Source organism: Penicillium cataractarum, assembly GCF_028827025.1.
Source record: "Penicillium cataractarum strain IBT 29864 chromosome Unknown utg000005l, whole genome shotgun sequence".
Lineage (NCBI taxonomy): Eukaryota > Fungi > Ascomycota > Eurotiomycetes > Eurotiales > Aspergillaceae > Penicillium > Penicillium cataractarum.
This window is the reverse complement of record NW_026622741.1, coordinates 465,674-491,677: the sequence shown is the minus strand read 5'-3', so window position 1 is coordinate 491,677 and position 26,004 is coordinate 465,674. Positions and strand designations below refer to the sequence as shown.

The following is a 26,004-nucleotide window of genomic DNA, read 5'->3' as shown; positions in this document are numbered from 1 at the left end:
CATAGATGATGGCAAGACGGCCTACAAAGCTATTTTTACCTGTAGTATGGCAAAATGTCATGACTACATCTCGTGAACATTTTTCTGCGTGGTACTCGACACGATGATCGGAAACAAAGTATATCGTTTTTATGCACCCATTGCAATCCGTGCATCTAGGCCATCATCGAGGTATATGGCATGAGAAATGTAACAGTAAACGCCAACGCCAGGAATGCCGCTACTCCAACCCAGATATCAAAATCAACCAATAACCCCCAACCTCGCCGGGTGGAAGGTATAAGAAGCACACAAACCCACCCACCACATATCAAATCATCTCAAATCTCCATCCCATCTCATCCCAATCACAACAGTTCCACCTCCCCCCTCTCCCAAGCCCTCCTAACCCCCTCCCACCTAACTACCCAAACATCCCCCATCCTCATAACAACACCAACCTCCTCAACCCCCTCCTCCCCATCCACCAAAACAGGAACCTCAGCACCTAGGCACCTCACAAAAACAACCTCCTTCGTCTCAGGCCCCTGCACCATACTAGTCCCACCAGCATTATCATCCAACCGCCTCAACTGCCTCGGGAACGCGCCCAAAAACGAGCCCCCATAGTGCCCCGCCAATAACGTCTGGTGCGCGTGGACGAAGCTCGTCTCCGGCCCCGAGAGCGGGGCTGTATCTACCAGCGCCGAGATATCGGGCACGGAGTCTTCAGGTGTGGTGTTGGGGTTTGCGGAGGAGGATTGCGATTGTGATTGGCTTTGGGAAGCAGTGGAGAGGGGGTTTTTGTTGCGGCTGGCTAGTTGGACGAGGTAGTGCATGCTGTATTTTGTGAGTTTTGCGAGGCGCGCGCGTAGTAAGGAGCGGATTATGTATTGGGTGCGGGCGAGGTCTGTTTGGAGGATTGAGAGGCGCAGGTTTAGGTTTGGATTGTGTGTTGTGTTGGTGATTGTGTCTGCGGAGGAGGCGGCGAGGTCTTCGATTGTTTCGATCTGCGGTGCGATAGGTATTAGCAATTGATCCAAATGTACCACTGCTTTGGAGATAGTAGAGGAAGACGGGGTAATGGCAGAGTATATAATTGCGGAATTGTAGCGAGTCGCCTACCTGAATGCGCACGCGATCCATCACTCGCTCCATTAATGGCGCCGGCCAGGGTAGAACCTCGGAGACGGCGCGTTCGGCGACCCAGAAGCGCGTTAATTGTTGGTGATCGAGGGCTGCGGATTCCGGGCTGGCGCCGGGACCGCGGTCCACGGAGGCGAGGATGTCGTCGATGTCCATGGGCCCCTGAGTGCGATTGGGATTGAGGGACTGGAAAAAAGATGTGGAGTGGCGGAGATCGGAAGGTGATCGAGGTGGAGCGGGTGTGCCTGGGGTATCGAGGCTTACGTGACTATACAGCATGGATGTTGGATTTGTGTTCTAGAACATTACTAGCTCTATTAAATTGTCATAGATTCAACTAACGCATAGCCATGGAATTTATAGGCTTGGTTAAACTCTTAAGTTGGTCTTGAATTCCCTGCCGAATCATCACCAACAGCTCTTCTACCAGAACTATAACCGCCTCGGCGCAACTATGTTCTTTACTTTCTTAACACAAAATGCTGCCCACCTCTTGGTTCCGGTACTCATGGGTGATTCTTAGTATATTATAGAAATCGAGAATCTGGGAAGCCCGGCCCTCAAGATGCACTAAGCATTATCTCTACGAATGTCCTCTAACTCATTACCAATGGAGCGAAATAAACATGTAAATCTTGGGTATGTCATTAGAAAAGAAGGCTCGAAAAAATGCACTAGAGCATCCAAAACGATCCAAACCCTCCATCATCGCCGACCATCAAACAGACCCGAAATGCGCATCACATCATCCACATTATCAGGCTCGCTTCATCACGACGGTCCAACGAAATCAGACAGGGCACGCAGGCATTAGAGACACGGGGAGAGACATAGTCGATCCCCCCATGCAGGTAGGTGAAGGTATTCTTTGGCGTATCATGAAAAGCAAAGGGGGTAAACAACAAAAAGATATCAAAAAAGCCCGATTCTCGCACCGACCCAGAAATAAAGCAAAACGCCGGGAACCCGAGGCTTTCGTTGCATGGGGATTAAAGCAGAGGATGATAAGACTGGGGCTGATATGGGTTGGTACAGCAGAGCTGATCGTCTCACGGCCCGATCCCGACTCTAATGACTCGGGCAAGACGGAGACATGATGCAGAGTGTAGTAAGCCCAAATCGCCCGTTCTTGTCATTTCCTCAATGGGATACTTTTCATGCCTTCGCCGGGGGAGGACCGGGAGGGGGACTGTACTGGCGAGCGCCGGCGCCGTGGGCGTGAATCGGTTGCTGGAGCTCGATACCGTTCTGCTGTTGGCCGGGTGCTTGTTGTGCACCAAAGTAACCGTAGTTCTGGGGGTTGGCCGAGTATTGGGGTGGAGGTTGCTGGGAGTAGTATGGGTCATTGCCGTAGGGTTGCTGGTAGGCGGGCTGATTGGGAGGGTTTCCTGGAGGAGGAGCCATCCATGCTGTACCGGTGTATGGGCGGAGACCGTGGTTGCGACGGCGGCGGGCGTTGAAACATCTGTATGGAGAGGATGTGAGTATCGAGCTTGACTCCTTGACTCTTTTACTTTTGATCGAGATGATCGCTAGGGGATGGAGAGGGGGGGACTTACGCGAAAGCAAAGAAGAGCAGGAAAGCACAGCCGACGATAACACCGAAGGCTACCCAGCGTCCCCAGCTATCCCAGGATGAGCAGTTGTCATCGTAGTAGTTACTACAGCGGATGTTAGTCCCGAAGTGGTTTCAGGGGGGTGGAAAGTATGATGTCTCGAGGACCGAGATTAAACTCACCAGTAGTATCTTGGAATGATGGCCATGGTTGGCTGTTGAGAGTTTGTGGAAGAAAGAGAAGCAGCAGGCAGGAAAGAAATACTGTCGCCGAGTTGACGAGTGGCTGAGAGGCGATGGGGCTGGGGCTGGGGGGTTGGGCGGGTCTTGGCACTAGGCTGCAGGTTTGCGATGATTCATGGATCCGCTTAACTATGGAATATTTAGTTCGACTAGTGAGATCGTCAACCTATATAGCTACTGAGATTTCTCTCACTATCATCATCTAGACATACTCATGACATTTCAAATACCACAACTCAGCCACTTCACTCTATACGCTCAGAAACGAACAGAAATGAGCAGAATACCTCGGCATACGTAGCCATCGTACGTGGACGCGGGCACTGCGGCGCAGTTCGGGTATACTCTCGTCAGAGCCAATCATGCTACTATTGTGGAGGATGGGGGGCGCAGGGCTGACGGGAAAATCGGATTTACCATTGCCTCTCATACTTTGAGGATGACCATAGATCGATATTACATGATACTCTCTCGGCTAGTTGGTTATGCATTTCATTATCTGGTAATCCTCGACACTGGAATTCACGCCGAATGACTACCTAATGTGTACTACTACTCGCACTAATATAATTCTGGCCCCAGGACACATCCACATCTCTAGGCGCCCGGATAAACCGCGACGCAAGTGGCTTGGCTTAGGGCCCTGGGGCATTTTCCTGATTCCTTCCATAGCAGATTCTGATATACGAGACATACGCCCGACCGTCGTATCAGCTCGCCAGCGGAGCGTATAACCAAGCTCGAGAATGGGGCGCGCTTACTACAGATCATTCATAACTACCTGGAGGAACGAGAGCCTATAGTTAGCACAACAAGTACTGTACTGTACTCTGGTCCCCACCTCCATTTGAATCCTTGATATCCTCGATACTCCATACAATATCCCCCCCTTGTACCCTAGCGTGTCCACTACATGATTATTCCCCCGACGCAAGACCCACGGGGCTTCAGGGTCTTTATCCGCCGAGCATAACCGACTCTAAATTGCGCCGTGTCTATTTCTTGAAACGCTAATGGCTAATCACATGTTAGACAAAGGAATCGGTCTTCAATGGTTGTAGCCCAGACCTATCGCAATTTTAAGACCTGTTATACGCTACTGTGTAGGATACCGTTGAAATCGTCCTCGAAGCACACTTCAGTAGAAAGAAGGTATACAATACAGTCGACAGCACCTAGTTCAGCTCGACATTACCGCAGCTCGGTCCGCTCAAGCTTCTCCTACCGGATCATTTGGTTGTGCTGCCTTGGCGGGGGTGTTGGCTACGTGCTGATTCGAGCCCGGTTCGTCTGCAATGCCAACGCATCAGTTGGTCCGTGTGTGCGTTGCACTTATTTATGACCGGCCACCAGCCATCGTCGCTGCGATTTACCCTTTTTTCCCCACTGCTGTTTTTTTTGTGAAGAGTCAAGCTCCCCTCGAGCTCAAATCAATTGTGACAAGATCAAAATTGCGTTTGAAATTTCCGAGACATGATTAAAAGAAGAACCGGACAGTAACGGCCAGATTTGATATCCTGGGCCACGCTGCAACAAAACCAACAAACACATTTCACTTACACACAGAATGCTGCTCATTAACATAGGCCGTTAGATCATTTTGATCGAGCAACTGGCTAGCTTGCGATCCCAATTTGCATGCTCCCAGAATGAGAAAGAAAGAAAAGACAAACTCGAAACAGAAGTGGCAAAAGCAAGAAAAAACCATGAATCATGGACATCGTCACATCCGAGGCTGCGGGCCAACACGCTAGAGTCTACGAGATATAAACAGGAACTCCCGCAATGGAAGAACCGAAGAAAAAAAAACCAAAGAGATGCGCTCTCAGAAGCCAAAGCGTGGAAAAACAAAGAGGTATAGGTGAGCCAAGTTCAAAGTGCCATCGATCGCATCGCCAGTTCTTTTTACCGGCTGGCGCGTGCGATCAACCAGTGCAGCACGGCGTCGAGGTTGGTCTCTTCCTTGGCACTGATGCCATAGCAACTGACTTCCCGGTGGGTGATGGTCTTGAGGTCCATGGCATCGATCAGCTCGTCGACTGACAGCTTGGCCGGGAGATCGGACTTGTTGCCGAGTACCAGGAGTGGGATGCCATCCAAGGTGGGCTTGTTCATCAGCTCGTGCAGTTCTTCCGTGGCAACAGGCAGCGCTGCCTTATCAGCTGCGTCTACGATATATCTAATCACAGGGGTTAGCATCATCGACGACGACCTTTTGCAAGACTGATGGACCAGTGTCTTACACGATCGCATTTACGCCTCGGCAATACCGCTCCCACATTGGGCGAAATCGAGGCTGGCCACCCAAATCCCAACTGCGACTGTTAGCGATGTTGTCCGGATCAGACTCGGAGGAGGTTGACTCGTCATACCATTTCAAGGTCACATGCCCTTTTTGTACACGCTTTGTGTTGAATCCGATGGTCGGAATCGAACTATTTCGACTATTAGCGGCCGGCGATATTACTATGCTCGGCCGGGAACGACTTACTCAACCGTGAATTCCCCGCCCTACGTAACGCGGTCAGCAGACAGTCTCGAGCGATGCACAGGCACAAAAGAAGAGGAGTAGAATGGAGGAGAAACTTGGACAAGGTTGAGGAACATACCGCTAGCACCCGCAGCAAGGAGGATTTGCCGGCATTCTGCAGGCCGATCATGGTGACATCCATCTCCGTCGCCCTGCAGGGAAAGAAATCCGGGTATTAGCAATTTAGCAGGGCCTCGTCTGCGGGGACGGGCCGGGGAGGAGGCGTGTTGGATCTCCCGAGAGCCAAACAAGAACAACCCCCGGCACTCTGAAGAGGGCCCACTTACCAGAACATCCTTAAGAGCCAGTCATAGATGCTGCGAAAGATGCCGGCCATGGTGGATGGAGTGGTTATTGGAGGGGGAGAGCAGGCTGAAGAACAAGAACCAGGAAGGAGAAAGGCACGGGGAGTTGCGGGATGATAGTCAGATGTGGCCGGCTTGATCAAACCCTCGTAGATGGAAGCTTCATAAAAATAGTGGAAAGCAAATGACAAAAGCAGAAACAGAAAAGCAATAAGGAAGGACCAGAAGAGTGGCTGTCAGTGAGATCAAAAGCCACCCGAGTGGGCAAAAGAACCAGGAGGGTCGAGTGGGGTCGAAAGGCGGCGTTAACAGTCAAGAAAATTGTGGGCGGGCGGTTCTGGTGCTGATACTAGGCGGCTCCAAAGAATAATACCAGGGGGGCTGAGGTACAGCAGGCAGATATTAAAAAGGTAGGGAAAGATGATGAAGAAAGAGAAGAAAATCAAGAGAGATTTAACAAGGAAAAAGAAAACAGGAACCAGGCAATGACCATGGACCCGGGCGCTTGATTTCTCCCTCTCTCTTAACCCGGGGGAATTCCCAACTTGAATATAGTAGCGCCGATGGTCGAGGGTTGGACTGGTTCTTATCCAGAAGAATACTACAGTACAATAATCCTTGTGAACTAAGCTAGCGGGAGCAGTCGAGGATCTACGGGCACACATGACCGCAGTTTAGAGGGGCGCTTAGGCTCCATTCGTTCCATTCGCAGCCTGACGTATTGCAATCAACTGGCGCAGCAAAAACATGGAGGCCCTGGCGTTTGGTGTTGGGGCTAGTTGCGCTCGGGTGTTGAGTAGTTGAGAGAGACAGAAATACATAAGCAGTGACATAGAGTACGAAAGAACGGTCAATATAGTAAAGTTAGCAGCTAAATAGATGATCTCTTGATGGAACTTAATTTTTGTTGCGGAGCAATATCTTGTCAAACTTGAGGCTTGATTCTATCTGATTGGTCGGTTCCCTATCCACATCACGTGATCAATCGTGACGGCACATAACTTCCATATGTGGTATTTTTAAGAACCTTAGAATCTAGGCATTGAGATATCCCCACTACCTCTATAGTTGCTAGGTTATTAGTTGGTAGATTAGTTGGTAGGTTTACTATTACCCCTCCTACTTTAACTACTATATTTCTACTACTCAGCGAAAGCAAAGCGACCAGAGTGGCTATGGGGGGGGGGGGTTCTAGGGGCCGTTCCCCCCTTCTCAAGGCCGTTAAACGAAGAAGATTCAACCGCTAAGTGAGGCAATTACTCTGCTAGACTTACTCAGAATGGGTCGCTGGGCGCGCAGACAGCTTGTATACTTCCAGTTCCCGCCGCATCATGCAGATTATGTAACCTGCTCGCCTCAGGCATCACTATCTATCACCACGTGAGGATAACCCGGCTCCACCTCGAAAAATTTCCCCAAGCAGAACCATTCTCGCTCTCGTCCAAGCTGCCATTGCTGGCTCAATTCCCTCGCTTCGTTGGATACTCTTCCTGGGAGGCTGAGGCAGAACAAGGGGCTATCACACCTATCGCCCCGACTATCTCCCAATTCGATCCTTGGAACCCTCCCGTGATTCTACCGCCAGAATCTTTTTCTTCTTCCCTGCTGGGCCAGTTCCGCAAGCTCCCAGCCATGGCTCCCGCGCCTACCAACACCGAGTGGTCGGTCGCATACGACACCTTGCGGCGTGAGAATCTCTTCAAGAACCCGCCCAAGGACCACACCGCCTACCCGACCCTGGCCGAGTCGATCAAGCCGCATATCGACTCGTTCAACCAGCTCTTTGGAGGCAGCCAGATCTTGGAGGAAGGTCTCAAGGATATTGGCATCAAGTCATTCCTTGATGGAGAACCAGAGACCCCCGAGCAAAAGAAGGCTCGTATCGCCGAGGGCCGCCGCGCGCCCAAGCGCAATCGTCTGAACGTGCGTGTCAAGGAGATTTTCCTCGACAAACCCACCCTCCCCCCAACCAACAAGTTCAGCCACAAGAACCGCAACATCTACCCTTCCGAGTGCCGTGAGCGACACTCGACCTACCGTGGGAAGCTCCGCGCTCGTCTCGAGTACCAGATCAACAATGGAGACTGGATGGAGTCTGTGCGCGAACTGGGTCAGGTCCCTATCATGATGCGCACTAATCGCTGCCACCTCGAGAAGGCAACCCCGGAGGATCTCGTCACGCACAAAGAAGAGTCGGAGGAATTGGGTGGTTACTTCATTGTGAACGGTAACGAGAAGTTGATCCGTATGTTGATCGTCGGCAAGCGCAACTACCCCATGTCCATCGTTCGTGGTTCTTTCGTCAAGCGTGGTCACACTTATACCAAGTTTGGTGTCCAAATACGATCCGTTCGACCCGATCAAACCTCTCAGACCAACGTTTTGCACTACCTCTCCGATGGAAACGTTACTTTCCGATTCTCCTGGCGCAAGAACGAGTTCCTCGTGCCCGTTATGATGATCCTCAAGGCTCTCGTGGAGACCAATGATCGCGAAATCTTCGAGAACCTTGTTGGCAGTGCCACCTCCAAGGGCATGAACAACACTTTCGTCACAGACCGTGTCGAGCTTCTGCTCCGAACCTACCAGGCCTACAACAAGCACAGCCGCTACGACTGCCGGGCTCACCTGGGCAAGTGCTTCCGCCCTGTCCTCGGTGTCCCTGCCGATATGTCTGATGAGGACGTCGGTACGGAGTTCCTGCGCAAGGTCGTCTTGCCTCACCTGGGTAACCAGAACGTTACCGAGACTCAGGATTACGACAAGTTCAAGATGATCATCTTCATGATCCGGAAACTGTACGCTCTGGTTGCTGGCGATTGCGCCCCCGACAACCCTGATGCTGTTTCAAACCAGGAGATTCTGCTGGGTGGTTTCTTGTACGGTATGATCTTGAAGGAGCGTATCGAGGAGTGGCTGCGATCTTTCGGTCCCATTGCCCGCGACTGGTCTATGCGAAATGGCGGTGCCAAATTCTCGGATCCCTCTTTCGAACGAGACTTCTTGGCCAAGATCGTCAAGCGGTCGAACGAGAACATTGGTAACGCGCTCGAGTACTTCCTCTCTACCGGTAACTTGGTCAGTCCCACTGGTCTCGATTTGCAACAGACCTCCGGTTACACCGTTATTGCCGAGAAGATCAACTTCTACCGTTTCATCAGTCACTTCCGCATGATTCACCGTGGTAGTTTCTTCGCTCAGCTGAAGACTACTACTGTGCGTAAGCTACTGCCCGAGAGTTGGGGTTTCTTGTGCCCGGTCCACACTCCTGATGGTTCGCCCTGTGGTCTGCTGAACCATTTGGCCCACAAGTGTCTGATCGCTACCGATAACCTGGATGTTTCTCACCTGCCCAAGATCCTTGTTCAGCTTGGTGTTCGTGCCGAGTCTTCCGTTGCTATCGATGACAGCGTTGTCGTTCAATTGGATGGTCGTATCATCGGTTTCTGCTCGCCCAAGCAGGCCAAGCAGATACACGACACTCTCCGCTACTGGAAGGTCTCCGGCACCAACGACATTCCCCGCGGCCTTGAGATTGGTTATGTCCCCAACTCCAACGGCGGTCAGTACCCAGGTATCTACATGTTCTCGCAGTCTGCTCGTATGTACCGTCCTGTCAAGTACCTGGCCAACGAGGGTCTTGACTTCGTGGGTCCCTTCGAGCAGCCTTTCATGGAGATTGCCTGTCTAGAAGGCGACTTGATCGCCGGTCTGTCGACTCACATTGAATACACGCCGACCAACATCCTCTCCATTGTGGCCAACATGACCCCCTTCTCCGACTACAACCAGTCCCCCCGTAACATGTACCAGTGCCAGATGAGCAAGCAGACCATGGGTACTCCCGGCACATCCATCAACTACCGTACAGATAACAAGTTGTACCGCCTACAAACTGGTCAGACCCCCGTCGTCCGGACACCTCTGTACAACGCCTACGGCCTCGATAACTTCCCCAACGGTACCAACGCTATTGTCGCCATTATTTCCTACACCGGTTACGACATGGACGACGCTATGATCATCAACAAGTCCGCCCACGAGCGTGGTTTCGGTCACGGAACCATCTACAAGACCAAGGTGCACAGCCTTGCCGAGCGTGACTCGCGCCGCAGCAAGTCTAGACGCGAAGTCACCAAGCTCTTCGGTTTCGCTCCCGGCGATGAGATCCGTGCGGAGGCCAAGGCCTTGATCGACAGTGACGGTCTGCCGCACATTGGCGTGCGCGTGAAGGAGGGCGATAAGATCGCCGCCTACCACAACGTCCGCTACGACGCAGCCACCGACTCCTTTGTCAACGTCGACGGCATCACGCACTACATCAAGTACAAGGATGCTGAGGCTGGTTACATTGAGAGCATCCGCATCATGGGTTCTGAGAACGGTAACGAGCCTGCTCAGTCTCTGAGTGTCAAGTACCGTATCCCGCGTAAGCCTATTATCGGTGATAAGTTCTCGTCTCGTCACGGTCAGAAGGGTGTTTGCTCGCAACTCTGGCCTGCTGTCGACATGCCCTTCTCCGAGAGTGGCATGCAACCTGATCTGATCATCAACCCCCACGCTTTCCCATCCCGTAAGTACAAGCTCTCCCTATTCGTCTCTACTCGAGATAATTCTAACCCAATCAATACAGGTATGACAATCGCGCAAATGATCGAGTCCATGGCCGGTAAAGCCGGTGCCCTCCACGGCCACCCGCAAGACTGCACGCCATTCCAGTTCTCCGAGGAGAACACCGCCACCGACTACTTCGGCCACCAGCTGCTCAAGGCCGGATACAACTACTACGGTAACGAGCCCCTGTACAGTGGTATCACGGGCCGCGAGTTCGCAGCCGACATCTACATGGGTGTCGTCTACTACCAGCGTCTGCGTCACATGGTGAACGACAAGTTCCAGGTCCGCACGACGGGTCCCGTCAACGCGCTGACCGGCCAGCCCGTCAAGGGTCGTGCCAAGGGTGGTGGTATCCGTGTCGGTGAGATGGAGCGTGATTCCCTGATTGCCCACGGTGCCGCCTTCCTCCTGCAGGACCGTCTCATGAACTGCTCCGACTCCCAGCATGCCTGGATCTGCCGTGACTGCGGTTCCTTCTTGTCCACCCAGGTCGCCGTCTCCGGCTCCGGTTCGTCTCGCCGCGCTGCCGTTAACCCCGGTGCCGCGGCTGCCGCGGCCAAGGCCGCGCCTAACCAGAAGCTCGGTGCTGGCGCGACGACCGTTGGTGCTCTCGGCGGTACGAATGGTATTGTGCGCTGCCGTCGTTGTGCTCGCTCGGCTACCTTCGAGGACTCGCGTGCTGAGGCCTGGGAGGACGGTGAAGGCGTGCGCTATGTCGGTGGTGACAACGTTACTGTCGTTGCTGTGCCGGGTGTCCTGCGTTTCCTGGACGTCGAGTTGGCGGCTATGGGTATCCGCATGAAGTTCAAGATCGATAACTAAGCTGGGTCTTGGAGTATATACCTCGTTTTGTTGTTACTCTTGGGTTGTCCTGTTGTATCCTGTTCACTGGTGGAGTCTAAAAATTTCTTCTGCTGTTCTTCTCATGTCATAGATGGAGCGTCTATCTGGTTTGTTTGTTCGTTAATTCTTCATTTTTTCTTATCTGTTTATATTTGAACGCAATGATATGAATTGATTTTCGAATGGATTGTTATGAGTGATTACTCGTGGGAATGATGCGCATTGGCTTACGTAGAGCTTGCTAGTTATTGGCGTTGTTCAAGCTGGTGGAGATCTTCTGGTCTGACAGAAGATCTAAATGATTACACATCACGTGATCGGACCGAGATCGGCGATGTTGATTTCGCAGAGAAACGTAAATTCATAGGCATCATAAACAAAACATAGGCAAATCACAATATAATTGGCTGTATATATACCTTGACAGATAGCTTATGTAGCCAATGCGGCTACTTCAGTCTGACCATAATCCATGATCAAGCTAGGATGGAGGGAACTGGGAATATCCATGTCCTAATTGTAATTGTGGAGGTTTTCATGATAAACCAACCATATTGCACATCAGCACGGAATAGCTTGCCTTGTCGAGCGTAAAGGAAATGGTCAGTCAGTCGGGAAGGCTCCCGATCAATTGCAGTCTAGTACTGTTGATTAGTGTGAAGAAGGAAGAAAATTCGTAAGAGAATGGCCTGATAAAAATCAAAATGATTCCGAGCGTCTAGATTCTACGATGCCGATGGCCCGATGCTATGCGAAATGTCTCTCTCCAGCACCTAGTGAGTCAGATGCATTTAAGGTTATCCTCGGTGAGTGATGATATTCCTTGTTAGGGAGAGCTTTCCCGTTTCTTGCTGAGCGCCGAGAGTCGGAAGGAAATTTCCCACCGGGAACTACGATTTGCTCAACCTCAACAAGCTCAACATCTTGTTTTTTTCCCTCTCGTTTTCTATTATCTTATGTGAGAAGAATCAGTGAGTCACTATTTGATTATTTCTCACAATATATAGGTGACAAAAGAAGTGCCAAAATATCGGGTCCTTCTTATTTGCATGATATCGCCAAGAACCCCTCCATTATCAGATCTGCAGGCGGGTGACCTTCTCCGCCTCGCACTTTTTTTTTTCCGCTCGGTCAACTTTGTCGCGAGCATAGTTTACTCGGACGGAGCGGACCGGGGACTACCGAGCACGATTCTTATTCAAGGTAGGTAGATGCGATGCAGTTTTTACTTTCCAGTTCCTCCATTTCGCAGTGGGTCTTGGGCACCTCGGCTACGTTTATATTAAGCCGACTTGCTCGGCGAGACTGGCGCGAAAGGATAAACTCTTTGGAAACCAGTCACTGATTGCGCTACACAGCTTTATAGACTTATTATATTCTCTCGAGATATTCTAGACTGCGGTCTTCTGTGGTCAACACATTTTGATTGTTTCCGTCGACAGGTTGAGTGGGCGCTGGTAATCAGCTCGCCCGAGAAACAAGACCGGCAAAAGAAATAGCAGGACTATACCCTTCGCAAAAATGTCAGTCGAGGGGGCTCAGGCTGCCGTCGGCACAAGCAAGGATTTCCCTTCTGAAGATGTCTATGAGCCACAACAGGCTCTCTCGGAATCTACAGAGATGGATGACCTCGAGCCGGACGAGTTTAGTGTCGAGAACATTGAACGAATCTATAGGTTAGTTGCATTCACGCGTGACTATGACTCCACGAAAAGCCTGACCTTTTGAAATAGAAAACTGGACTGGCGCATTATCCCCGCCTTCTGGGTTCTCTACTTTATGTGCTCGGCCATCCGCTCCAATGTTGGTCTGGCGCAGACAATGAACGCAGACTCTGGTCACGACCTTGCCCAGGTGTTGCATCTGACTCCCCACCAGATCTCAACTGGTTTGGCCTTGTTCTACGTTTGCTATGTTGTGTTTGATCTGCCTTCGAATTTGGTCATGACCCGTCTTAGTCCCCATGTGTGGATGAGCCGTATCGTGATTAGCGTTGGATTGATTGGTACCTGCATGGTAGCGATGAAAGCAGCCTGGAGCTTCTAGTATGTATCACTCTGATTCTTGTCGACCGACTATAGAAAGAATTTGTGCTAATGGCCTGTAGTCTGCTTCGCCTGCTTCTCGGTATCGTCGAGGCTGGCTTATGGCCCGGCATGACCTACTATCTCACGCTCTTCTACCCGCCTTCGCGCATTGGAAAGCGTATTGGCCAGTACTTCACTGCTGCCCAGGTCTCTGCGGCTGTAGTCGGCCTCGTCTCTGCCGGTTTCCAAGAGATGGATGGCGCCAAGGGCTACGTCGGATTCCAGTGGATGTTCCTGATCTATGGTGTTATCACTATTGCTTTGGGATTCGCCCAGCTCTGGTGGCTGCCAGACCGGCCCGTTGCACCTGGCGCGTCCGAGCCCGAGCGTCCTAAGATGTTGCGCTGGCTGCCGCAGAGCCGACCTGCATTGACTGGCCGGGATGCGGTGATTCACTACCACGATATGAAACGCGTTTACCACAACTCGAAGTGGACTTTGCGGGACCTGCTCCATGTGTTTATGGACTGGAGACTTTGGCCGCTGTTGGTCATGTACTTTGGCGTTGTGGGTGTTGGTATCGGTGTTCAGCTGTATGCGAACGTGATCATCAAGGCGATCAACCCGTCTCTGAATGGAGTCGACCTCAGCCTGCTGACAGCTCCTATCTGGATTGTATGTACTCTAGCTGTCAATATTTCTGATATTCCGTTGACTAACTTGTTTTTAGATGGACCTTATCGCTATTCTCCTTGTTACCCCCTTCTCGGATCGTTTCCACCGCCACCGCGCTCTCTTCTTCTCAATCCCCGTTCTACTCCAGATCCTGGGCCTACTGCTGACCAGCTATGCCGGAACTGAGGAGAATCCCTGGCCGCGGTACGGTGGTCTTCTGATCGTCGGATTTGGCCTTGGCCCAACTGTGCCCATCACCATGACGTGGACTGCAGAGATCTTCCAACCACGCCATGGAGAGGTCGGTGTAGCAGCTGCTTCTGCAGTCGTCTCGGGATGGGGTAATCTGGGCAGTATCTTGACTACCTACGCCTTGTACTCGGGCTGGAAGAGTGACTACGAGGCACCTGGACGACAGAAGTACCGAAAGAGTAACTTGGTTATGGTCGGTATTCTGATTGCGAGTATCCTTGCTGCGGTTCTAATGCAGATCTTGCTTCGGTTGGTGGATGGTCGTAGTAGCCAGACCGAAGAGGAAGTCGATGGTGCTGCTCGTCGTGAGGTGCAGCAGCGTGGTCTGCAGGGGCTGGGAGCTGGGGCTCGACGGTGGTTGGGACGCGGCAAGGTTGACCGCAAGTAAACGATGTCCACTTGATGGATGGTTCACCAAAAGAATGGCTTCGGTGCCGGTATAATCGCTTAGTTAATGACTTGCTCTTTAGATTTGGGGGTGATCAGGCTTAATTAGAGGGGATAATCACGAATACACGTGTGAAGTTTGATAGCATGTCGAAGTTCATCTGGATAAATTTAGAATCAGTGTCTGGAAGTTGTAAAAGCCAGTTTGGGACCAAGTATTGATAGCCACTAGGTATTCTGATGCGATCCGCGAGCTTCCCGTCATCAGCCAGCGCGAAATAACCCCATAATACGCTTCTGGTCAGTGAGCGCAACCGTCTGTAGGCCTCAGCTATTAGAAGTTTACAAGTAACGACAACTTAACTATTTGCCCTCTAATTTGAGAAGCCATAGGATTATTTCAACCTATATTGCCTACTCGAAGTTTGGCAGCACTGAAAATATGGTTTAATGTTCAAGTTATTCATACCATGTGCCCGCGTTTGATCGAAAGCAAGGCCATGGACTTTTGATTCAATCTGTATCAGAAGGAATGTGGTGGGTTTACCCTGAGCGAAATCCCAAAAGGAAAAAGCGAAATAAAAACCCGAAAGACTCGCAACATCAAATCTTTTGGACCCAAAAGATGGATAGCGAAGTTTCAACAGTCTAGGGCAACAAATCACTAGAGCTGCGCTCCGGATATAAGTGGGGTGTCAGCTTCAGAAGAGACTCCCACTTCCAAGCCTCCTAGTTATTTCGGTTGTCTTTCCTGAGGACAGCCCTCCTGCAAGGCGTGGCTTCTGTCCCTATTGGTCGCCCAGGAAGTCTTGGGATTACAGGGAGTGTCGCCATTAAAATTGCCCCAGCCGTACAGGCTACAGGCTGGCTTCTCTTGGTTTGACCATACGGCTCGCTTGCACTTTGCTTCGGGATAGTCTGTACAGGCTCGGAGACATTCGGCAGCCGAGTCGACCTTCTTGCCATTGTAGCCTGCCAGAGGAGGGCCTCCGACGACTGAAGGAACCGTTAGATATAGACTTCTAGACAATTTAGTCGGGTCGTATGCTGGTATCACTTACATTTTCCGCAGGTGAGTGTATATTTCTTCCCGTTATTCAAAGTGGCGCCGTCATTATATCCAAGACCTGGAGAGATATTAGACCAGACAATTTTAAAGGTGGTATTTGAATGCTATGCAAGGAGGATTTAGCATATTTAGAAAAGACAGAGACTCACATTTGTTGTCGGGATTCCCACCACTGGCTCTAACACCGCCATCGTTTCCACTTCCATCGTCTCCATCACCAGATTCGCCGTTGCCATCATTTCCACCAGCGTTTTCACCACTTCCACCACTTCCATCGTTGCCACCGCCGCTAGAATCACCGCGGCAGCTGCAGCCAGAAGTCTGCAAATCTTGCAGACATCTATCGCGCAGCCGATCACAGACCGAAGCTCCTCCTTGGTTTTCACCTTCACCTCCGGTTGCTGGAGGAGACGGCGGCGGAGTCACATTATCCATTCACAGAGTCTTCTCTGCGTCCTCCACTTGCTGGGAGCCTGGCCCAACAAAGACATCTTCTAGAGTCTGGTCTCCAGGAGCTACTATTACATCCAGGTTTGTCCTTGCACAGCGGAGCACATTCTCTAGCAGTGTTGATATTTGGCTTATTTTTGCTGTAAGAGCCAATGGTTTCACAATGGTACTTGACTCTGTAGCCAGGGAGGATGTCGTCTTCATCTCCTGGAGTGTCGATACAGATATTGTCGTACTCAGTCTCAGCTGGAGTCTTTTGACCTAAGACGCCTATCGCAAGGAGCGATAGTAAGAGTGCTTGGGCTTTCATTGAGGTGAATTATAGTCGATGAACGGCTAATAATATTGGAGAGAATAGTGTGTGATTGTAGAATCGAATAAGAGATTTCAGTTGAGATAAGCATGAATATATGGGTAAAAGGAGGCTTTAATGTCATTTTGTCTGTATATAGTGCTAGGCCTTTTACATGCCTTGGCAAATATTGAATCATGCAGTTATTATGACTTCTTGTCGGTGTGATCAACCCTTACTCTAGGTAGGCGTTGTCTACAATCTGCATCTTGCATCAATTTAGAAATATTTTCTGTTTCTATACTACTAACTAGACAGTAGTCTAACAGGTTTTTGTTCATTCCATATCAAAAGAAAAGAAAACATTGGTGAAATTTGAATATTATGATAATTTATGCTATTTGCTTATACTCCCTAGTGTACAAAGTGCCGACATCAGTGCTTAGTATGAATAGTGGTCAATATTCAAAAAGGGAAGTGTCCACTATAGAGAGCCAAATTGTAAAATCGGCTATTCTCATCTCCACTTCAATCTTTTCGTCCCAAGACCATACGCCTTACACTATCCACTTTAGAGCCAGGGGCATGAAAGCTGTACATGATAGCATTCTACAGGTCTTGGGCTCCACTTTACGTCATCTAGGACGCTCCTTCGAATCATGTTTGATTAAAAGATGGCAGGCAAGTTATTCTAGAGAAGAGAGTGTGCCATGAAAGAATGAAAGATTAGTTTAGATAGATCCGTGGTAAGAATGTATTTCAATAAAGCCGCTCAAAGTGAAGTGTCAAAGCTATCAGATTGTTTGTGTATAGCCTTGTCAAGTGATCGGTCATGTTAAGTCATAGTTTTGGGGGGAACGTAGTTTGTACACTAAGAATAGAGGTCCTAGAGGTCCTGTTGTGTTACCTTAATCGATGCGTAGGATATTGCATAATTGCACTAGAGCAGGTCGTACAGATTCTGCAGTGATAAAGACATAGAAGCGGTAGATTTACAAAAGCTCGCTAAAACTTTCCTTCGAAAGAGACTCGGATACAATGAGAGCGACGCATAGATAACTGAGGGCAGGGTGGCCTTATGTTGAGTGACCAAAGAAGGCGAATATTTACCTATTTACATATTGACTAAATATAACCAAGTAAATCAGCGGAGTCCTTATCTTAACTACAAAATCTTTAGATGCTTAGGTGGGTTGATTTAGGCTAAGGTGAGGTATTGTTCATCGTGAGCCATCACGGATCTACCACCAGCGTGCCCACTTTCAGAGCTATTCCCATTATAGATCGATTAAACTTGGCAAAAACTACTACCTAAGAGCCTAAGAAATCAGCCTTATCATATACCATAAGTTATTAATTAAATAAATATTGTAAGTGGAGTAGGGACTATTCTGGCGGATATTAAAATGAGTCAATTATTTGCATCACCTACTGCAGGCTGCGAGTGTAGATCCTCTCTTAATTTTACGCCTAAGTAGCGAATGTATCTGGGCCTATCACTAGGAGGCAAAATTTAGCAGAGATACCAAGGAATTATCGCAAGACACCACGAGTAGAATTGAATGACATTCGCCTCTAAACAACCCAATCTCAAAAAATCGAAGATACTCAATCATTAATCGCTACCTTTGAAATCTATAGCAGCATAAACAAATCTATATTAAATGACTAAGAATTAGACGAAGACTCGGTACTTGATATGTGTTACTGAATATTCTTGCTCAGGCCGATCTAATTCCCCGAAGATGGTAGTCCCAGCCCGCAAGACTACCATAATGTTTCTTCGCTCTGTTTGAGCGTTAGGTAGTCTGATACTGCAATCATGAAAATTTGAACGCGCCTTTCTATAAGCAAAGCCTGCTGGATAAGATTCTGTGAACTTGATAGGGAGAAAGATATGATTGGACAGGGAGCAATATTGTTGGATTCCGAATGGGGCTGCTTCTGGGATTTGAAATGCACCATTTCTCCAAAACATCTACGCATTGAAGGCCTCTACATTGCCAATATTTCTGTTAGTCTGATACTCCGACGACTAAAGCTGGCCAGACCAATCTTTTGATCTTCCTACTAGATTCATACCGTCATTCGATGACTGCATAGCAGAAGGAGGGAAAGGAAACATGTGCATGATGGTGCGGAGGAAATGCCTCAGTGACACCTGAATAAACGAGCCAACTATACGGAATAAAATTATTGTTAAAAATTACTTTCCTTTGATTGCTACGTCTTATGGGAGATGTCATTTCGAACCCGCCCCCTCTCCCCGTGTGATAAATAGACTTGTGCTTTTGTCTATGATCATCAAATTTGCATAAATCCAGGCAAGTTTAGTGGTTACACCACAGAGCTTTATGTGAGGACTTCCGTGTTGCCCCAGTCGAAAAAAGGGGGTCTATACGCAATGGAAAGACCTTTGTGTAACAATTGTGGCAGGGGATTGGGCGACATTATTCGACTAGGTCTTTTTAGTAGGGTAATTGTTTGCTTAATTTGCCTTGATGAACATCATCGAAAATTATATACTTTGGATTCATTCATGGAGGGAGCAAGAATGAATTATCTTATTGATTCCACGATATCAACCAAGTTCATGAAGTCCGAACATATCCGTCTACTATGAAGCATGACCCCTCAATTTTGTCATTTACTACCAGCCAAGAAGTCTTAGAATCCTTTCATTTCCCGTTGTACCCTTTATTTGACATTGATAGACCATAAAGCTTCTCCAAGATGGCCACAAGCCGCCACGCAATCTACGTTTAAGCATATAAACGTAGAGTCGCATATGTAGTGGCTGGTATGAGCAAATAGGAAACTTTCAGGGGAAAATATATGTTCAAGTCATATTCACGAGAGGAGACAGATAACCGAAGCACTAAGATTTGGCCCGGTCGCTTCTTGTCACTTTAAGTTGATGGGATTGCTGGATGGCTATACCGACCTAAGCCCCCTACAACAATCGCCTCATCATAGTCCAGTTTCTACAGTAAGCAGAGTAGACGACTAACGGGATATTACAGTGCCGTAAGCGATAATTGATCATGTTGGCATTTTGTTTTCCGATACAAGACCATTTCATGCTAATAAGAGTCTGACAGAGATTCCCCTCCCGTTCGGCGGATCTTGCCACTGATCTCCAGGACCAGTTTTCCCCTTCGTCCTCTCCGTCTCGTACTGTAGCTCAAAAGCGAATTTTCCCTCTTCCCTGCTTACAGTGCGCCACGTAAATACATAAAAGTCCTCACAGTCATTCATAAGACATTACCAAACTACTAAAATGGCCTAAATGATTAGAAAACAGGGTGCTAACACCATTGTACCTATGAGCCCCTCCGAGCTCTTATATATACTTTCTAGATCCTCTATTAAGAACATAACAGCCGCTAGGGCAGGCGCCAACTGCCTTTGCTCATCTTGGGATATAGTATCACATCAGTAAGGCATTCCAGGACATGTAGTCTCCGAGGCATTTATATCGCTCGGATGAAAGTATGCCGAGTTTCGTGGATTTTAAGATAGTCAAGGAGAGAGTCCATATCTTGTTCTCACCTCGATCGCCCCGTCTCCAGACTTCTTATCCATATCACCCACACCCGACCTAAGATATCAGGTACATATGACGCTATGTTGAAGTTTAGGGTATATTGAAAATTGGCCCCCAACCAAATTTAGCTCAAGTATGGCCGACGTGACAAGCACTGTCTCCACACACTGTGGTCATATGTGCTTATATTGTACAAAGATAAGCTGAAGTACTCTTTATTATGCCACATCTCCCCACACGCAACACTTAGTGATCGGGAATGCACTGAACTTCTTGAGTATTGCTATATACGGAAAAGCGGAGCGTGTCAATACGCTACGGTAAGAATTTTATGACTCTAGAGATTGAGGGCGAAAGATAGATCTCGCTCAGAATACCAAAGTATGAAACGTCTAGGATGGATAAAGCACGATCCAAAGCTAGGCAGACCAAAGTATCGCCTAATCTATCCTATATTTCTTCTCATACTAAGGATCTACATTGGGTGGAGTTGTATTTTGAAGAAAAACAATCTTTTTTGCCTCCGCTTACGGCGAGCAAATTGCGAGTTTCCATAAATCATCATATTCCAGAGAATTAAAACTAATACCCAGCTCAGCCCCCAGGTTCTGGGTATATTTAATGTGTCTTGACCTAAATCAAGGACCTGTGTAGATACAACCGGAAAGATCAAGGGAGGTAAGGCTGAGAGTGTAAGGAGGAGGACCAGCGCCTGTAGATGAAGTTAGTCGATTTGTCAATGAGAAAGATTCGCACAGATAATATTACTTAATTCCAGGGTATAAGCCACGGTGCAGGAAATATTCTGATTGGCAGCAAGCTTGTCCGCCAGGCCATGACTCTTAATCACATCCGCCAGATTCCGAAGTTCAGCTCCGCTCAATCTCACAGTCTTCATACTTTGATCGCTCAAAGCAGCGTTGGCTGTGAGAAGGACGGGTAACAAAGCACCGAGAATAGATTGGGCCTTCATTGTGGTCGAATGAAGCTGGTCACTCTAGGATCAATGGATAAGATTTTGTTGAATGACTGGGAGTCTGATTTGTATGATATTCTGAAGGAATGGTGGGTATGCACGACGTTTTATATCTTCAGTCTCTGTAGCTTAATTTAAGTTATTACATGATTCGTATCATTTCAGGGTAAGGATTCTATGAGCGCGTTACACTGTATACCCCATTGCGGGGGACAGGAATTCTCGGTGGTTAAACTCGTTTCACGATTACGACAACAAACAAATACTGTCTCTTTTTGTACAAATTCTCAATTATCTAAATACATGAAGACTACAAGATCCAAATAGTGAAACCAAGAGCTCTTGTCTCCCGGCACCTCGGCTTTCCGTCTTTCTACTCTCTGAACATACTCGATGCAATAAACAATCAAGCAGTGTGTTCCACGGAAACCTCTATACTCCTAGAAGTACCAAAGTAAGTGATACCATTACGGTATTAGGTATGACTGTGCAATTCTACTACGTGATACTACATGATGATACGTTCGTTATCCATGGTTCTGAGTTTGTCAGATATGTATGTCAAGGTTCTATGTCTTTTGTAAGTGAGAATTGAATGCAAACTGACCTATGCTTTTCCCCTTCCATTACTCCAGGTCTGATTAAAATAGCTTACGATACTTGGTAGAAAAGCATTTAGTAGAGATGCCTCAATAAAATCATAGAAAGTCTGACTACGTAGGCGAATTCAAGTCAATTCTTCTACAGAGTTTCAATTCTCTTTTAACTCTTCTGACTTAGTGTTCAACACAAAGGATAGTAGGCTAGGGGCATATGAAATGAAGCTCGGTAGGCGCCACACTGCAAATAGTACCCTCTGTAATGTTGACCAATTTCAGCATCTAATCAGGCACTTGAGGTTCTTAATGAAGCATGAAACTTACGACAGGATGATCCCAGTACAAAGTACTGCAACAAGCATTGAACGATAACTGGATCCAAGATTGTGTTCGGGTCTGAATCATTCAGAGACTCAACTAGTCTCTTCCACCCCGGTCCACTTAATTCAGCTGTGGCTTGATGCTGGTTCATTTTATGGAGGCCAGCAGCCGTGGAAATGGCTGTGGTGGACATGAATAGAGACCCAATCAGTAACATGGGAGACGCTAATTGAAGTTTCATGATTTTAAATGGAAACCCTTTCGTAACAGTTTTGTTTTCTTGATAAGCGAACCTTTATGGTTGTCCAGTCCGTTATATATTCAATAATAAGTTTAAACTGAAATGTTTTATAGGTGAGATATCCTTCCAGTATATAGAAAATAAAATGTCGCTCCGTACATCTTTTTTGAGGGGGTGACACATTGTCATGAGCCCAACGCCTAGTGATACTTCCCTTCTGTCGTGTTTCTTGGATGGTCAGACAAAGGCAGCTAAAGTCTTTAAGTTTGAAAGCAGCAAAGCAGTACTACGTCATAAAATAAAACACCGGCCATCTTATCAGTCAAGTAGCACTACTCCACATATCTAACATTGAGATATCATACTTAATTTGGGATATGACTCACACAGTACGACGTACTGCCGAAACAAACAAATCCAGTGTTAACCCCGGAGCTCAAGGTAATTTTCCATTGGCCATTCTCTTGAGAACCTTTCTCAAGTGAGCAACATAATGTCCCCCAAATTCCCCCTTGCAAGTAATGTTGGAGCTCGAAGCTGAATTGAAGACTGCATATCAAGCTGTGTATCCGTTGGGCTGAGCCCCATCAGAACTTTCGATTCAAGTCTAACCTCGCGGATTTTGCGAATAAGTCCAATGATTAAGGACCTAGGCTACTTGGCTGTTGGTCGCTTAGGATTAATCCACTTGAATAATAGACCACCTTCACCTTCCTCTATATTCGCAAACCAAGTGCAATACGCAACGGAAAAATTTTGATTTCATACGATCCAATTGACTGCATGGAAATATGTCTGCCTGGATGATTTTGCTTCTCTGATGCACTCGTGACTACCTGTTTATTATATAAAGCCTTCTTCCCTCTGAATATAATCACATACAAACTCTTGCGCATTCATGCGAAAGTCGAATTGTATAGTGTCAAGTTGAATATCCTTGGAGTTAAACCATTCTGGCTGCAGGCTACAACGATTCATCATTTCCTCACTTTTATCGTACATGATCATGGCATCAAGAAGGGGAGTGCCATTGCAATCCCCAGATACTTCAAATTCCCACCAAAAACCAGACAGATAGCCAGCTAGGCATCACAGGAAACTGAATTTCTTAACCACTGATACGCCTTGCTGGGCTCCTCATAGCAAAAACCAAGCATACCCATTAGGCATGCCACCTGTACATTCTCCTTCCGGTCATCCAAAAACGCAACCCTGTCCGCAGGATGGCCCATTTGCGCGATGACATGACGATAGAATCCTTCGTCTGGTTTTCTCATGCCGACGTAACCAGAGGCAAAGATCTCATCAAAAATTTCCAATTCTGCGCCATGCTTCTCTCGTAGGTAATCAATATTCTCGCGGGATATATTAGACATGGCGTATATGGAAAGGCCATAGGAGTGTTTTAGTTCGCGAATGAGAGCCAGTAACGTGTCGTTGACAACAAGCGAGTCGCGTGCCACAGCAAGAGCCTGGCCAATGTCTGAGGGAGAACCCCCGAATTTTTCTCCCAGAGCGCTGTAGCAATCCATTGTAGTGAGGAGTCCGCATTCGTAATCTGCCCAGGTGGTGGTCTTCATGATTGCCTTCAGGGGAACTGCGTTCGGGGATGAAGGCGGCTCAGAGGACCAGGTGAAGACGACATTGCCGAGGTCAAGAACTACGGCTTGAATTTGGGCCATGAGTGCTGTGGAAATTTGAAATATTTTTCGGTATCTTGGCGGGGAGGCTAGTGGTCCTTTTAAGTCTATTTATTTTACACCGACTGGTAAAATTGGGTTGTCATTCTGGTGCCATAAGTTGCGTATGGGTAAGGGGTTCGTCAGGTTCCGCACGGGCCCCGGAAACGCCCGGTAAACTCTTTCAATTCTGTGTTAGTTCAAGAACGCTACATACTACATAGGCTCCACTATACCGGGATGCCTGACGGATTATCCGAAAGATGTTAGTAGCAAACACCAAATATAGCTTTGTGGAAGTTACGAGATACTAATTTTTGAAGAAGCCCTAGAATTTGAACACTGTGAACTCGATTTAACATAACACGGATAACACGTCTGCGTTTTCTCGGTGACCATTCACGCCAATTAATCATCTTCATCCTCCATTATCGTGTGTTTGCAACATCTAATTGCCTCTATTGCCAACGCAGTGGCAGTCCCTCGGTTGCCAATGGGCAATTTCTTAGACCCATACTGATACAAAGTGCCCATATCCCAACCTCCATCTTCCTCTTGCTTCATCATCAGTTCCTTGAGGCCTCTTGGATCGGAAATTCCAACTCCATTGAGGGCAATCAGCCGCATTGCTAGACCGACTACATCCACTGGAACTCCAATACGTTCTTGGAGCCGCACATACAGCAGCGCCCGTAACCTCGCACTCAACTGTGGATCGTTGGAGATCCGCTCCAAAAATCGATAGAAGAAATAGAGAAATGCTTCGGGATTGGGGTAGAATGCGGTGCCATGGATGTATGCTCGACGTTTCAAAACCTGGTAAACCCAGTTCAATGTCTCTGGGAGCTCCTCACCACGACCGTACTTGTAGAACAGAGAGAGGACATTGCAACACACTACGGGGTCTACTCTGTTTTTGAAGTCGGTAAAATAGGTCTAAAGAACTGTTAGCGCTACCATCGTGACGCGCGAAGGCCTAGCAATATAATCAGTTCTTCTTACCTGGATAATTCCATCGCGGTTTCGGTAATGCAGCATTTTGTCCATTACCTGGTGTGCAACTGCAGGGGGTCGATCTAATATCACGGTTCCCAGAGAGGTAGTGTCCAGATCATCAGGAAAGACCAACTGAGTGAGAACAGGTGTGCCTGTGCCGGTTACAGTTAGTTCAATTCACAATCTTATGTGACAATAGAAGAGATTTCTTGAATACCGATGAAATAGTTCCAAGTGAATGGATGTTGTTCAATGTCGACTAGACTCCTGAAACGATAAAGTCAGTTTTCATCGGATCTACTCAAAGCGGCACAAATGCCCAGAAACTTACATGTCATGTACCGAATCAAGTATCATCAGCTGTGCAAAGTTCTCTCGGATAGCCACCCCAGAATGCGTCAAAGATGGAAAGTTTTTGGCATTGTCTCGCAGGAACTGCATGCCTCGACTTACGGCATCCACATCTACCAGATTGACGATTGTGCGGCCAATTGGGGCAGTCGGGGTAAGAATACCTTCAATGCCCAGAGAAATGGCCGCTAGGATATTATCCGTATCGTCGTCAACATAAATCAGCTCCTCAGGCAGCAAACCAGTACTATTCAGTATGTGCTTGTAGAATCGAAGCTCTGGTTTTCGCATGCCAACATTTCCCGAAACAAACACCTCATCAAAAAGGGTCCAATCGATTGGAAGACAGCGCACTGTTACGTAGTCCTCTTGGGAAAGGTTGGCCACTGCGTATATTTTCAATTGACCCCGGAAGCGATCCTTGATTTTCTGTAGAGAATTCAGGACAGTTTCGTTCACGTGAAGTGACTTCTCTATATTTCCGAACAACGTCTCAATTTCCTTTCGAGAGTGCTCAAAATCCGACTCCAGTCGGGTGTAATATTTCTCTTTTGTGAGTCGGCCACATTGATACTCGGCCGTGGCGCCACAACACACTATAGACTTGTATGTGTTGAGGGGAATTTGGATACCGTCAATAGAATGTTTGATGATGTTGTTTTTCAGCTCCACAACGACACCCTTGTAAGGCAAAGGACGAACCACGTCGAGCATAGTGACGAACTTGCCGGCACAGAGCTGACGGGTTTGACGGGTTCTTAACAATGTTGGCTGCCAACTTTCGGAACTTTAAAGAATAGAATTCTACTCCATTATTCCTCTCAATTGAAGGTTCGACTGCTGGCAATCTATGAGTACCATGTTTCTATGCATTGCTCTTTTTCAGCTCGTATCATACTCCTGCCGAATCCGGGTTTTCCGGGC

At 48.1% G+C, this 26,004-nt stretch overlaps 9 protein-coding genes across 9 annotated transcripts; 2 read left to right on the top strand and 7 right to left on the bottom strand.

The window, feature by feature from the left end:
* Positions 1 to 347: 347 nt before the first annotated feature.
* On the bottom strand, positions 348 to 1,281 carry sld5 (putative GINS DNA replication complex subunit Sld5; the record flags this gene model as incomplete). Its single annotated transcript, XM_056698880.1, has 2 exons — positions 348 to 989; positions 1,105 to 1,281. 2 exons carry the CDS (start codon positions 1,279 to 1,281, stop codon positions 348 to 350), a joined length of 819 nt encoding a protein of 272 aa, XP_056554293.1.
* A 999-nt stretch (positions 1,282 to 2,280) lies between these two features.
* On the bottom strand, positions 2,281 to 2,889 carry N7496_005950 (resistance to Congo red protein; the record flags this gene model as incomplete). Its single annotated transcript, XM_056698879.1, has 3 exons — positions 2,281 to 2,590; positions 2,685 to 2,786; positions 2,864 to 2,889. 3 exons carry the CDS (start codon positions 2,887 to 2,889, stop codon positions 2,281 to 2,283), a joined length of 438 nt encoding a protein of 145 aa, XP_056554292.1.
* Positions 2,890 to 4,828: 1,939 nt separating this feature from the next.
* Positions 4,829 to 5,790, bottom strand: N7496_005949 (ADP-ribosylation factor-like protein; the record flags this gene model as incomplete). Its single annotated transcript, XM_056698878.1, has 5 exons — positions 4,829 to 5,102; positions 5,167 to 5,358; positions 5,415 to 5,434; positions 5,533 to 5,605; positions 5,741 to 5,790. 5 exons carry the CDS (start codon positions 5,788 to 5,790, stop codon positions 4,829 to 4,831), a joined length of 609 nt encoding a protein of 202 aa, XP_056554291.1.
* A 1,600-nt stretch (positions 5,791 to 7,390) lies between these two features.
* Positions 7,391 to 11,197, top strand: N7496_005948 (DNA-directed RNA polymerase I core subunit RPA135; the record flags this gene model as incomplete). The annotated part of the gene is made up of 2 exons (XM_056698877.1): positions 7,391 to 10,331; positions 10,392 to 11,197. The coding sequence occupies 2 exons, from the start codon at positions 7,391 to 7,393 to the stop codon at positions 11,195 to 11,197; spliced, it is 3,747 nt and encodes a 1,248-aa protein (XP_056554290.1).
* Positions 11,198 to 12,739: 1,542 nt separating this feature from the next.
* On the top strand, positions 12,740 to 14,560 carry N7496_005947 (putative MFS transporter; the record flags this gene model as incomplete). Its single annotated transcript, XM_056698876.1, has 4 exons — positions 12,740 to 12,894; positions 12,952 to 13,263; positions 13,326 to 13,920; positions 13,976 to 14,560. The coding sequence occupies 4 exons, from the start codon at positions 12,740 to 12,742 to the stop codon at positions 14,558 to 14,560; spliced, it is 1,647 nt and encodes a 548-aa protein (XP_056554289.1).
* A 732-nt stretch (positions 14,561 to 15,292) lies between these two features.
* Positions 15,293 to 16,063, bottom strand: N7496_005946 (uncharacterized protein; the record flags this gene model as incomplete). Its single annotated transcript, XM_056698875.1, has 2 exons — positions 15,293 to 15,555; positions 15,778 to 16,063. The coding sequence occupies 2 exons, from the start codon at positions 16,061 to 16,063 to the stop codon at positions 15,293 to 15,295; spliced, it is 549 nt and encodes a 182-aa protein (XP_056554288.1).
* A 4,492-nt stretch (positions 16,064 to 20,555) lies between these two features.
* On the bottom strand, positions 20,556 to 20,890 carry N7496_005945 (uncharacterized protein; the record flags this gene model as incomplete). The annotated part of the gene is made up of 2 exons (XM_056698874.1): positions 20,556 to 20,629; positions 20,686 to 20,890. 2 exons carry the CDS (start codon positions 20,888 to 20,890, stop codon positions 20,556 to 20,558), a joined length of 279 nt encoding a protein of 92 aa, XP_056554287.1.
* Positions 20,891 to 23,136: 2,246 nt separating this feature from the next.
* On the bottom strand, positions 23,137 to 23,736 carry N7496_005944 (uncharacterized protein; the record flags this gene model as incomplete). The annotated part of the gene is made up of 1 exon (XM_056698873.1): positions 23,137 to 23,736. The coding sequence occupies one exon, from the start codon at positions 23,734 to 23,736 to the stop codon at positions 23,137 to 23,139; it is 600 nt and encodes a 199-aa protein (XP_056554286.1).
* A 405-nt stretch (positions 23,737 to 24,141) lies between these two features.
* Positions 24,142 to 25,794, bottom strand: N7496_005943 (uncharacterized protein; the record flags this gene model as incomplete). The annotated part of the gene is made up of 4 exons (XM_056698872.1): positions 24,142 to 24,669; positions 24,736 to 24,881; positions 24,947 to 24,996; positions 25,061 to 25,794. 4 exons carry the CDS (start codon positions 25,792 to 25,794, stop codon positions 24,142 to 24,144), a joined length of 1,458 nt encoding a protein of 485 aa, XP_056554285.1.
* Between the last annotated feature and the right edge of the window lie 210 nt (positions 25,795 to 26,004).